Below are 12070 nucleotides of genomic sequence, written 5' to 3'. Positions count from 1 at the left end.
ATGTTCATTGCTCAACACCACCGCCACCACCATCACCTTACTGTGCATTTTTACCGCTTATTTTTCTATTGAATATTTTTCTTCTCCACTGATATATATAATAAGAAGAGAAATATTGTTTTATTGTTGAAAAATTGGAAAAATTCACAGAAAGCACAAAACAGTTGCTGCTGCTAGTCGTTTTTATTTTTATTTTTTTAAAATCTGCTTCATCCGTTTCAACAGCCCATTATGATTAAATAATAATAATAATGATGTTCAGGTTAAAATATAATTTACAAAAATTATTGTGACTTATTTGAACGAGTTTTTTTCTTTTCTTCTTGTATTCTTATGCTTATTTTTTTAAACTTGTATAGATTTTGTTACATACGCTTTTCTGATAGATAGATTTTATCAGCTTGCTTGTTACGTTTTGTTAGTATTATTAAATGAAAAATATCAGCATATACGGTTGTGTTCATGCTTTTTTTGCAGCAAAGTAAAATTTTAAAAAATGAATATTCCGATTGGTTTACTTGGATGAACAGTTGCAAAAGTGGTGTGATAGTTTTTTTTATTTCAATTAGCAATTGATATGCTTTAGCAAAAGCGAGATTGATCGTTCGTTCAATTTTTTGGCTCATTAAATGGAAATCTTTTTCGTTAAATTTTATTACTCACTCTTCATTTGACTTTTAATTTTCTGCATTTTCTACTTATCGCTATTGAGATGCAATTTTTGCACTTGTTAAATGAATGAATTTTTATGCAAATCTTTCCTTGCATAAAAGTACAGCGCAGAAATAAAAAAATATGTATATACGAGTAAGATGTCTTAAATGTGAAAAATGAATTCACATTTTTTACGCACAAAGTTTATTTATTGAAGAAGTATAAATTTGCATTTGACAACAACGTACAGTATGATTTTTATAATAAAAGAAGAAACAACAACAACAACAACAACAATACAATACTGACTTTGTAAAATTGAACAAATTGGCGTCGTCGTTTTTATTTTGAACATTTTCCCATATTTTATTTCTGTCTCTTTTGAAATTGGACTTCTTTTAATCGACTGATCTAAAATTTGTGGCATCATTTTCAACTTTAATATTTCCATTGTTCGTTTTGAAATTATTCATATTTATTTATGTACATTATTCAGTTTGTATATTTTTGAATTTTTTTTCAATATCAAAAAGATTTATTAGTAAAATGCTTTATGGTCAATAAAATCAATATTTTATTTAATTAATTTCAATTTTATTTTAAACAACTCCGATTTAAGAACACAATCATTTCTCATTTCTACCTCCACATCTTTTATGAATGTAAATCAGATTTTCTTTGAAAAAAGGCACTTGTCTTACATGTTATTATTTTGAAATCAAAAAAATTTAAATAAACTCATGATTTTTAAGAATTCTTTTTGAATACTTTTCTAAATCAATCAATGCTGATGATACATTATGTTTTATTTTTTGCCTCGAAAAGTGACGATGCAAAATCTATTCCATTAATCTTTTTGAATAGAGAAAAATTCTTTGAAAGAGTACATTCATTCATCTATATGAAAAATATTTTTAATGATATATAGTTTAATTTTATATTAATGGAAAAGGACAGATTATTGGGGATAATTTTTCACTTTTGCTGATGATAAATTTGTCTGAATCAGAACTTGTTGTATTCAATAAGTTTCCTAACATGAAAATTATTGTACACACGCACATATACATTGTGTATATTAAATTTGAACAAATTAATAATTGTATTTTCGAATGTTGCATTATTTGAAATGATATACTTTTTAATGCTAATGCATGAATGCATAATTATCAAAAATTATCAATTCATCTCATTGACATGCATTTTTGTAATATGCACATATTTTCTAATCGAATAAATAATAAATATAATCATTGATTGACAAATGACAAAAAATTTTTTGATTATCAATTGTTGAGACTGTGGGATTGAATGATATTGTTGCAATATTTTACAAAGTAATTCTCTAACATTAATCATTCAAAGATGATTTATTTATGAGCGTTGCCAAAACGATCATTCCGAAATGGACTTCATATTTATAATAATGATAATAATACAATAAACGGATAGTGGTTTCTTTCCTTAATAAATATGCTTGATTTATTAATTTTTTCTGTGCTTCTGAATATGAATAGATTTTATACAAAGAAGATGGCTAAAGCTTACCGATGTCGTTGTGGAATTGTTTTTTGCTTATTCACATCGTCAATTTGGTGTGCTTTGTCGGTTTGTTCGGTTTTCAAATTTGTGGATTTTTCATTCTGTTGGACAGCGACGACCGCGGCGGCTGTAACATTCGATGTGACTGATGTAACGTCTGTTAGAGATTTTTCCTTTTTTATTATCGCTTTCTTTTTCCCTTTTTTTGACATTCTCGATTTCATCAGATTCACTCCAAACATGGATCATAAAGCCAGAATAAAGATATTTGGATAAAAATTGTAATAATTGTGATTGATGAGAAAATACAACATAAAGCAACTGCTTGGTGATGATGATGCTAATAATAATAATAGCAATATGAAAAGAGGGAAATTCAATCCATTTCAAGAGCCATACTGAAGAGTCCGGTGGAAAGTTGTAATGGTGAAAAATGAATAAAGACGGTGAAGAATTTGAGCACCAGTGAAAATCCGCCTCTTAAGCATTGCCGACGTGGAAAGCCGTGTGTCCACTGACGCCACCAACAACAACGCCCGACGATTCCATTAGTTTATCGACTGTCTGCTATAAAAATAAAAACCTTCCGTGGACTTTTTCGATTGGTTCCCAATCGATCCATCATCCTTCTCCATCTATTCTTTATTGTAAACAAAAACTGCTCAACTTGGTAAAATGTATTTCAAAATCAACCTGCCATCAAGATCGATTTTTTCCCATCGACGAGAAAATTTTTAATTATCTCCCTTTTGGTTTTTATCCACCAACATTTTCACCACTTGCACACACGCTCTCTTTCATTTTTTTCACATCAATTCTATTCTTTTTCATAAGATAACTTGCTTTTTCTTTATCTTATTTCATTCTATTTTTAAATTATCTATCCTTCTTTTTTCAGTCATCAATAAAATAAAAAGAAAATCAAAAAAAAAACTTTTTTTAAATAATATACGAAAATTTCATTCATCATGAACAAGCTAAAAAAGAAATTGAAAACATTTGGTTTTTTCAACCTGTGTACAATAAATATTACACGTGTCGTTTGAGATTAATTTAATTTGCTGTCTGCGTACTGTATATAATCAAGTTTGTTTAAATTGACCAATAGAATCAATGAATGGATGATTCTTTTCTTTTCTCTTTTGTCGAAAACGACTACAACGATAATGTGCCCAACTGATTGAAAGAAGGCTTCTTTTGTTTTGTTCGGAAAATGTAATTTGCACAAAATATTCCACTTAAAATTAAATGAACGAACGACAAAATCACAAACATTGTCATTTATGTTGAGGATGAAATTCAATTCACTTTCAACTCGAAATCTTTCTCTCCTCCATTCATTCATACACTCTCCAACCTACAGTGTATAAGCAATATTAAATTTTTTTTTATTATGCAACTTGTTGAACTAAAGTTTATTAGAATTTTTTCTCGAACAAGCAAAGCACAAATTTGAAATAATAAATTAATAAAAGGGCAACATTTTCCATTTTGCACTTGCGCTGGTAAGCTGATTGAAATTAAACAATTTCAAAAAGCGTGCTAAAGTAATGAACTTCACATCCTGAATATTGAAATTTCTCCAATTCCCCACCACCACCATCACTACAACCACAACAAACACATTGGTAAAAACATTTTGAAATGTAATTGTAAAAAAATTATTCGTTTTCAATTTATTGGACTTTAGTGTACAAAATAAAATCCAAATTCACCCATTCCATGTAAATTTTAATCATAATTTAAAAAGGGGAAAAACTTCGAGGTACATCTTTTGAAATTTACAAAACTGACCACAAAAATAAAATATCAATTTTGCTCGGATTCTGTTTCACATTATTCATTCAATTAATAATAAAATAGTCAGCTTAAATGAAAACAAAACAATCCACGTTGAATCTATTTTTCACATAAAGGATGTGATCAATGGAAAAGAGAAATTTGAAAAATGAAATTTACTATTAAAAAATCTAAAAATCTAAAAATAATTATGAAGATCAATCAGAAACAATAAAATGAAACTTAACTGGGAAGAAATGTGTTGAAAATCAAAGTTATGCGAAGTTGCTGGTTTGAAAATGAACATTTTGATAAATTTGAAATAAAGCAAGAGCAGTGAGTGTGTTTCTGCAATGTGGAAATAAAACTTTAAAAAAATACGTATATATATAGCTGCTTTATATCCATTCCCGTTTTGACAGAACTCACACAAACTCACGACATGACTAAATTAACTTGCTGTCCGTTTAAATAAAATAAAGATAAAGCTGCATTTTGAATTATATATACAAAAGGAAAAAAAATCATCAGAATAGCATACAGTGATGAAGATGGTAAAAGATAAAAATTATGAAGGTAAGATAGTAAGAAGGAAAATGATAAAAGAGAAAAAAGATAAAGAGATCACATGTGAACAGAAGCTGTATAACGAATGCCGCTTCGATTGCCATTCAAACGCCATTTCGATGGACGATACTACAATAAATAAATAAATAAATAAATAATAAACTGTGATTGAAATACAAAAAATATCATTGTACTCGAATGAGAAACTGTCCTGAACGTGTGTGAGGATTGTAATAAGCATAAATGACCCAGCCGACCAGACCAATGATCGAAGAAATGATGAATAGCAAGGAAACAACACCGCCAGAAGAAAGACCGCTTGCTTTGGCTAAAGATGACAAATTTGACTGGTTTGAAATTTCCAAAAGCATTAATATTATTAAAATGAAAAATACCAGGATCAGTTCCAGAGATGATCTTTTCCTGGCCTTGCGCCATGTTGGTAGTGAACGCGTTCGCTGTTGAACTACCAGTGGTCAAAAGTAGTGACTGTGATTCCACTGCAGTCGTTGGCAAGCTGGTCGACAAAGATTGAGTAGAGGCAATGACAACGTTATCCTCGAATGGTAAAACAGTACGGTTGTTGTCGACGGATGTTTCGTTCAAGGATGAACAATAGAAGTTAGGGTTGGGCAGATCGCACTTGTATTTACGCCAGTCTTGCCTTCGACGGTGAAGACCCGCTTCATCAGAACAAAACGAACTACCCTCGGACGAAGGAATCGGACACCAGCTACAGTTGAACGCTTTCAACGTGGCATTCATACACGCTTCACAAGTATCAAACATCATGCAAACTGAAATGTTCAATAATTAATTAGATTCATCATTAAGAGATTTCGCTGAAGTCAGCAGTATCGCCATCAACAACAACAACAACAACACGGCGATCAATTCAAATTAGAAATCTAATAAATTCCATTTGTTAACCTGGATTTGCTTTGATTTCAACCACAGCGCCGGTCTGTACTGCTTCCAATGGAACTTCAATTCGATGATATTCGTATATCATACGACGATTCAATGCTAAAAATGTCATCAATAAATGAAATGCAAAATAATATAATACAATAATGAGAACAAAAAAAAACTAATACCAAGAGTAGTCTGTGTGTAAAGGTAAGCATCGGAAAGGCCAACTTTGCGCGGGTGATGCAAGTCGTTCACGTCTGTGACAGCAACTGGAATCTGGAAAACATCCATCAGTGAATATATATATATATTGCGACAAGTTTTGAAAATTATCATGTGAATAAATTTCAACATTACCTGTTTGTACACAAACCATATATCACCATTGTTGTGCAAGGAAAGTTGAAAAGTGAAATTTCCAGCTTTTAAAAGAAAGAAAATTTTGTATTACACTCAAAATTTTTGAATACTTTCATTTTTGCTCACCTTTCTCTTGCTTACGTAACTGAACATTACTCCATTCAATAATAAAAGTATTGCCTAGAAAAAGAGCAAAATCATTTACACAGCCATTTTTTCTGTTGTATAATAAATGCTGTTTAATAGCATCATCGAATAAAATAACCTGTATCAACGTAAAGAATGCTAGATTCTTCGTTAACAGTAGTGTCGAAATTGGCCATCAACGGTGCAATGTATTGGGTAGCTGCAAGCCAGTGATGTATATATTCGCCAACATAAACGAATCCTAATAAAATCATCACTTGCAAAAAATGAAAAAGAAACAACGAGCATAAATTGAAATTTATTCAATATACCTCCGGTTGCGATGGTAATGTTCTGCGCTATGTGACCATAAAACGGAAATTTGAAACTCAAAGGCTGGCTCTAAAGGTTGAGAAAAATTAAATAACAATAATAATAATAATAATAATCAAAAGACATAATTATTATTTCAAATTACAAAAAGAAAATTACCACAGCTTTGCGATAAGAATTGGAAAGTTGCGCATGTCGCACTTTGCCGCGAACAGAAGAATTTTTCTTAATCAAATCTGGTATAGAAATCCAAAAGTCTTTCAGTCGATTAGCGTCTGGCTTGTAAATGTGCATGGTGTAATACATGTGATCGACCTGATAAGAATAAAACTTTCTCATAAGTATCAAAACATTCGTATAATCAAGTAATATAAACTTTCTTTTTGAAATTCTACATATTCAATTTGAAACCATATTCAAATCATAATTTTAGCTATTAATTAATAACCTTATTTTTTTCAATAATAAAGAAAAACACTATAAATAATTTTCAATTACATAATTATAATTTTATTCTGTTATTGATTATAATCATTTGAATAGTGACAAATAACTGCCATCATAATTTCAAAGTAAATTATTAAATTTCAAATATTCAATAAGTTCAATCTGTTTAAAAGTGTTCCAGTAAAATATCAACATAAAAAAGGAAAATAACAAAATCAAACATTGCTGAAGAGCAAAACAGATAATTCATAACGTCATTCACTATAGGTGAGGCCGAAATGCATTATAACATCAATAAAGCCTAGAGAGCAACTGACAAAGAAAATGGCGATGCCAAAAATAAAATCAGATTGCATGTGGTTAGCCTCGTTTTTTCTTCTCAACTTTCACATTTCTTAATGCAATACGACTGGCGCTTTGAAATGAGGAAGCTTCTTGCAACGAACAAAACAAAGCAATATAATTTCATGTGATAAACAATAACTTTACAAAACGATACGTTATGCAAAATTGCATTTACATAAAAAAACATTAAATTAAACTATTCTATTAGTTAAAATAATGGTTAAAAGAAAATTTAAACATCTCATTCCTAAGATCGTTATATATCTTCAAGTGTATAATCAAATGAAGTTCATCAATTAATTTTGCTGCTCTATTGATCCTTCACATCTTTAACTGTTTAACAGAAAATTGATTAATATTTAAATAAAATAATTTTCAGAATTTATTTCAAAGTGCAAAAGCATTTTAAAATATAAATTATTTTAAAAAAATAAGCATAAAACTTACGGTCTTATGCGTTGAATTAACCCAGAGTTCGGTTTCATTTAATAAAGGTATTCCATCTTCAAATTCATCATCAATATCCCTCTTCACTTTCATTTGCGAAGAATCACGTTTATTCAACACGTGCAACTTCTCATATCTTTCACTGTTGCTGAAATCATCTGAAACAAAAAGTAACGTTAACGTAAAATGATGACACAATAAAAACTTCAGAGCAGTTTCAAGGTCTTCCAAACAGAACATAAAACAAGTAACAATAAGAAATAAAAAGTTAACAAAAAATTTAATATACGAAAATAAAAAACAACTATTTTTTACGTTCACAATTGGACGAAATGACAAACACAATGAACACGACGCCAAAAAGATTCCAAGAGTCCATTGAAAAGGAACCTAAAATAATCATTTGTGACTAATAATCACTGAAAAAGATCTGCCACAAATCGAAAAACGCAAATACGCGTTGAAATTTGTTTAAAAACTTTTAAAATTAAAAATAAAATTCTCTAATTAAGATTTTATAAAAAGAAACCATCATAAAGCGTACACTTCCCGTGATGGCAATTGAAATGAATATTTCCCTACAGTATCATTAAAATGTTCAAGTACAGTAGTTTTAAAACTGAAATGATGAAAACATTTGGAAATTGATTGAATAAAAATTTTTTTAATTTTAATATACAAATATTTGATATCATTATTCAACCTACGTAAATGGCATAGGTTTATCATGAAACGGACTTTCCAGAAAACTATTTGCAGTCAGGTAATGGAAAATTTAATTTGCCAACATGGTAACATAAATACTCAATAAATTTTTAATATTGAATCAAAATATGAAAAATAAAATTAAATTCTTAAAATTATAATTGTTTTTTACTGAAAATTAAGAATATATCTATTAAGCATTAAAAAGTACTAAAAAAATGTGAAAATCAAGTTTGTATATTATTTTATGATTTAATTAATGACTTCTTTTGACAAATCCATGGTAGTTGAAGTTCGTCTTTTCATAGATAATATGATAAAATTTATGAAATTTAATTTTTTAACTTTTTTAAAATTATACCTACCTGAATACTTTATCTGTTAGTTTAATTGAAAGTATTACTATAAATAAATCACTGGCAAAGCGTTTGAAAACACTCAAAATATTCTTATTTCAGAAAAAAATGTCACAATATTTGGTTCTTAAAAGCGTAATTTTCATTTTAAAAGTGTTGTACAATATTTTAAACATTTATACATTATTTTTTTTATCAGTTTCTTTTTTTCCATTAACATTTGATTATTTATTTTCTTTTATTGTTCGAATGAGTCAACAATACTGAAATTATTCATACAAGTAAGAATGAAAGAATAATTACAACCGTAGAAAATCGAGTGATCGGTGACATATTCAATGATGGATGTAAGAAATAGAAAAAGTTGAAACAAATGAATGTACCGTTGACGTGGAAAGAAAGAAATGTAGAATTTAATTATTCAGCTTGAAGTTCACTGCAAGAGAAATTGTACTGCTTTTTTTTCTCTGCTGTTCTCTTTCCAAGTTCAAGTGACAAGTGGGAAAATTAACCTTCAAAATTATTCGCCATTTGCAAGGCAAACCATATGGCAAATTCGACTTATTCAATGGCCATCTGTAAAAATTTCCAACATTCATATAACAGGTTAACCTGTTTTATTTATTTCTCATAAATACTTTTTCTTACACTAGCACGAATTGGTCAATAAACCGTTTGACATATCTGTTCTATCAATGAAAAATTACATTTGACAAAGAATTAATTTCAATGTAACAAAGCAAAATTGTACAAATGACAAAAAAGAATTAAGTTTTCTAAAAACAAACAAACAAACAAATTCAAATTTGCAAAATGCCCTATTCCAAAAAAATAATAATCAAATGTTGTAAAAGCAAATACTGAAATATGCAAATTAGATGGTAATTTTTTGTACAGAACATGCTGGAATAAAATAATGCTTTGTGTTTGTGTGTGAAATAGATCAAACAAGATCAACCGGTATGCATTTGTTCATTTGCTTCTCATACTGAGCAAGTATTTTTGTTAATTTGAAATTGTTTGCGATAGGTAATAATCGGTCTACTTCAAATTATCAACTGTCACATCTAGAGTGCTTTAATTTTCTTTTTCATTTTTTGTTGTCTTGAAAATGAAAATGAAAAAATCATTTATTAACAAATTATAATGCATTTTGTTCAATTATTATTTTAATTGTCCACTGAGAATTGCAAAATATTTAAATAATTTTACAAACATTGTTTCTAAAGTCAAAAGACGGTGGCTTTGTTGGATTTTATTACAACTCGCTTTCAAAGTTTCAAAGTTGCAATTTTGTGTTTTTAATTAAAAATTTCACTATTTATCTTCAACATATCGTAACTGAATTTCTGCTACACGCTCATAATGCAATATTTGTAGTTTCAGTCGTCTGTTTTTTGTCAAATGCAAAATAATGCTAATGTTATTATCAATATCGAAACAAAATCTAGCAAAAATAATCAATCAGTAATCGATGAAAAACTGTTGCGTTAAAAATTGATTGAAAATCATATTTGAAAAATTATATTAAAGTGGTACTTTATTAAAAATTTCTGTAAAAGATGCATTACTAAAAAATGAAACAACTCAATATCATTTATGGATAATAAAAATTTTCAATAAATTGAAATTACAACTAATGCAAGAGTTGAGTGAAAATTTAATTATAAAACATGTGCACTACAATTTAAATTTGCAAATTTGTCATAATTTTTTTTTAGTATTTCAAACGTAACAACAACATAATAAAAGGGATTTTCAGTTGAAAAGTTTCAAAGATTATGCCAACCATCTTCACAAAAAGTGCATTTTTAAGAAAATGTTAATTGACTAATGAATTTCAAATGAAAATTTTAAAATAAATTTTGAAAATTGTTTTCATCAGCAGCTGGTTATTTATATTGTCTTGCGAGCTTTGATTATTAGTTAATTTCAAAATTGCCTCTGGGAAAGCATGTCATCGAATGGCAAATAGCAAACAGTTTTGTTTGTGCACGTACAATATGTCGACTTTTGTTCTGCAATTTTTTTTTGCAACTCTCAAATCAAAAAAAATAATTTATTAAGCATTAAATTTAAAATTACTTATTATGAGCATAAAAAAACACAGCTTACAGTTAGCATTGCAAAAAACCACTGTTATCGTTTCATCCTAACTAGCAAAATCAAATTAAAAAAACGAAAAGAAAAGAAAAAAGATACAAAACTGAAAAGTTAGTTACGTGTATAGTTGTAGTAAATATGTAATTTTGTTGATACAAGAATATTTTACATTTGAAAAAAAAGCCCAGTTGCAGTTTTTTTCTGATAAAATATGAAAAAAGAAATGCACATTGCACAAAAAATTGATTCAATCTTCAGTTTCATCATCGTCATCTTCGTCGTCGTCGTCGACGTCATCATCTTCCATAGGCGTCGGTGCCGAAGAAGAAGCCGCGCCACGACCCGCATTTGCACGAGGTACCGCTTTCTTGCCAGATTTGTAATCTTTCATTTCCTGAAAAAGTTTCCCAAATATATATATATGTATATAGAAGCAGAAAGCAGAAAGTGTATTGATAGAAAATGCAATTCACCAATTCGTATCTTGCTTTGTCCTTAATGGCCATTTCCTCATATTTGCGTTTCTGCTCATCGTTCAATGCTTTCCACATTCTACCCAATTCTTGTGCCAACTGGCCAACTTTCCAATCAGGATGGCTTTTTTGTACCTCAGGTCGTTCAGCGTGTGAGAAGAAGAAAAACGCAGAACTAAATGATTGGGAAAAGGGATTTGAAAATGCCAAAAAATTATATTAGAAAAAAAAGTAATAAAATCCATACAGAGCTCGTTTTGGAGCATTTGGATCTTTTTTGTTGCGTTTTCGTTTGCGCAATGCATCTTCGCCACCAAATGCGGCCACTTCAGCTTGATAACGTTCTCGATCCTTCTGTGCCAATTCGTAGAAACGTTGTTTCTCTTGTTGTGTCATTGTCTGAATACAATTTGAACAATGAAAAAAAAACACCAAAAAATATGCTTTTCAATTTTCCCAACCTTCCATTTTTCGGAGCATTTTTTCGATATTTCAGTCACTTGAACATTTTCAGATGGATATTTCTTCTTGTGCTCTTCGTAGCACATTTTTACAAAAAACCCGTATGGAGAGGTTTTGCCTCGTGGCTTGCCAGCTTCTCGAACCATTATTTCGCGCACCACCGTCTTTCTGAACAAGAGAAGTATTAAAAGTAAAAATCAGATTTTCCAAAAAAAAGAAGAAAAAACTAAAATTTAAAATTTCGAAAAATAATGCAACGTGGCAAAAGTGAACTTGAACATCTTTTTGTACGATACTGTCGCGGGCGGAACTAGCGCGCAAGTTGCGACGGACGCGCGATGCGCGAGCGCCGTGACGGCCGCCGTGGGCGCGTGCGTTCGTGCGTTCGCGCGCGCCAGCGCCAACGTTTCCCCAGACGAGAAGAACGGTGGCGTTGTGTCGACGTGTCTCGTTGTTGGA

At 29.8% G+C, this 12070-nt stretch overlaps 1 protein-coding gene across 1 annotated transcript; it reads right to left on the bottom strand.

Annotated features, from left to right (window-relative positions):
- Positions 1-4727: 4727 nt before the first annotated feature.
- Positions 4728-11757, bottom strand: Tsp_11867 (high mobility group protein 1.2). Its single transcript, XM_003372927.1, has 9 exons — positions 11611-11757; positions 11397-11548; positions 11150-11324; positions 7513-7902; positions 6433-6588; positions 5941-6079; positions 5473-5568; positions 4938-5339; positions 4728-4870 (listed from the first exon to the last, which is right to left on the bottom strand). The coding sequence occupies exons 1-9, from the start codon at positions 11755-11757 to the stop codon at positions 4728-4730; spliced, it is 1800 nt and encodes a 599-aa protein (XP_003372975.1).
- Between the last annotated feature and the right edge of the window lie 313 nt (positions 11758-12070).

The sequence above is a fragment of the Trichinella spiralis genome (assembly GCF_000181795.1).
Source record: "Trichinella spiralis strain ISS 195 chromosome Unknown Scfld7, whole genome shotgun sequence".
Taxonomy (NCBI): domain Eukaryota; kingdom Metazoa; phylum Nematoda; class Enoplea; order Trichinellida; family Trichinellidae; genus Trichinella; species Trichinella spiralis.
Note: the sequence above shows the minus strand (reverse complement) of the source record. Positions and strands in the feature narration are given on the sequence as shown.

Bases quoted from the DNA above. Each gene is read 5' to 3' on its own strand.
- Tsp_11867 (XM_003372927.1), bottom strand. From the start codon at position 11,757: ATGGTTCGAGAAGCTGGCAAGCCACGAGGCAAAACCTCTCCATACGGG. The intron at 7,903-11,149 runs GTGAATTGCATT...TGATTATTTTAG, and splicing joins ACAAAGCAAGATACGAATTG to GTTCCTTTTCAATGGACTCT. The intron at 4,871-4,937 runs GTATTTTTCATT...TGTCATCTTTAG, and splicing joins CATCTCTGGAACTGATCCTG to CCAAAGCAAGCGGTCTTTCT.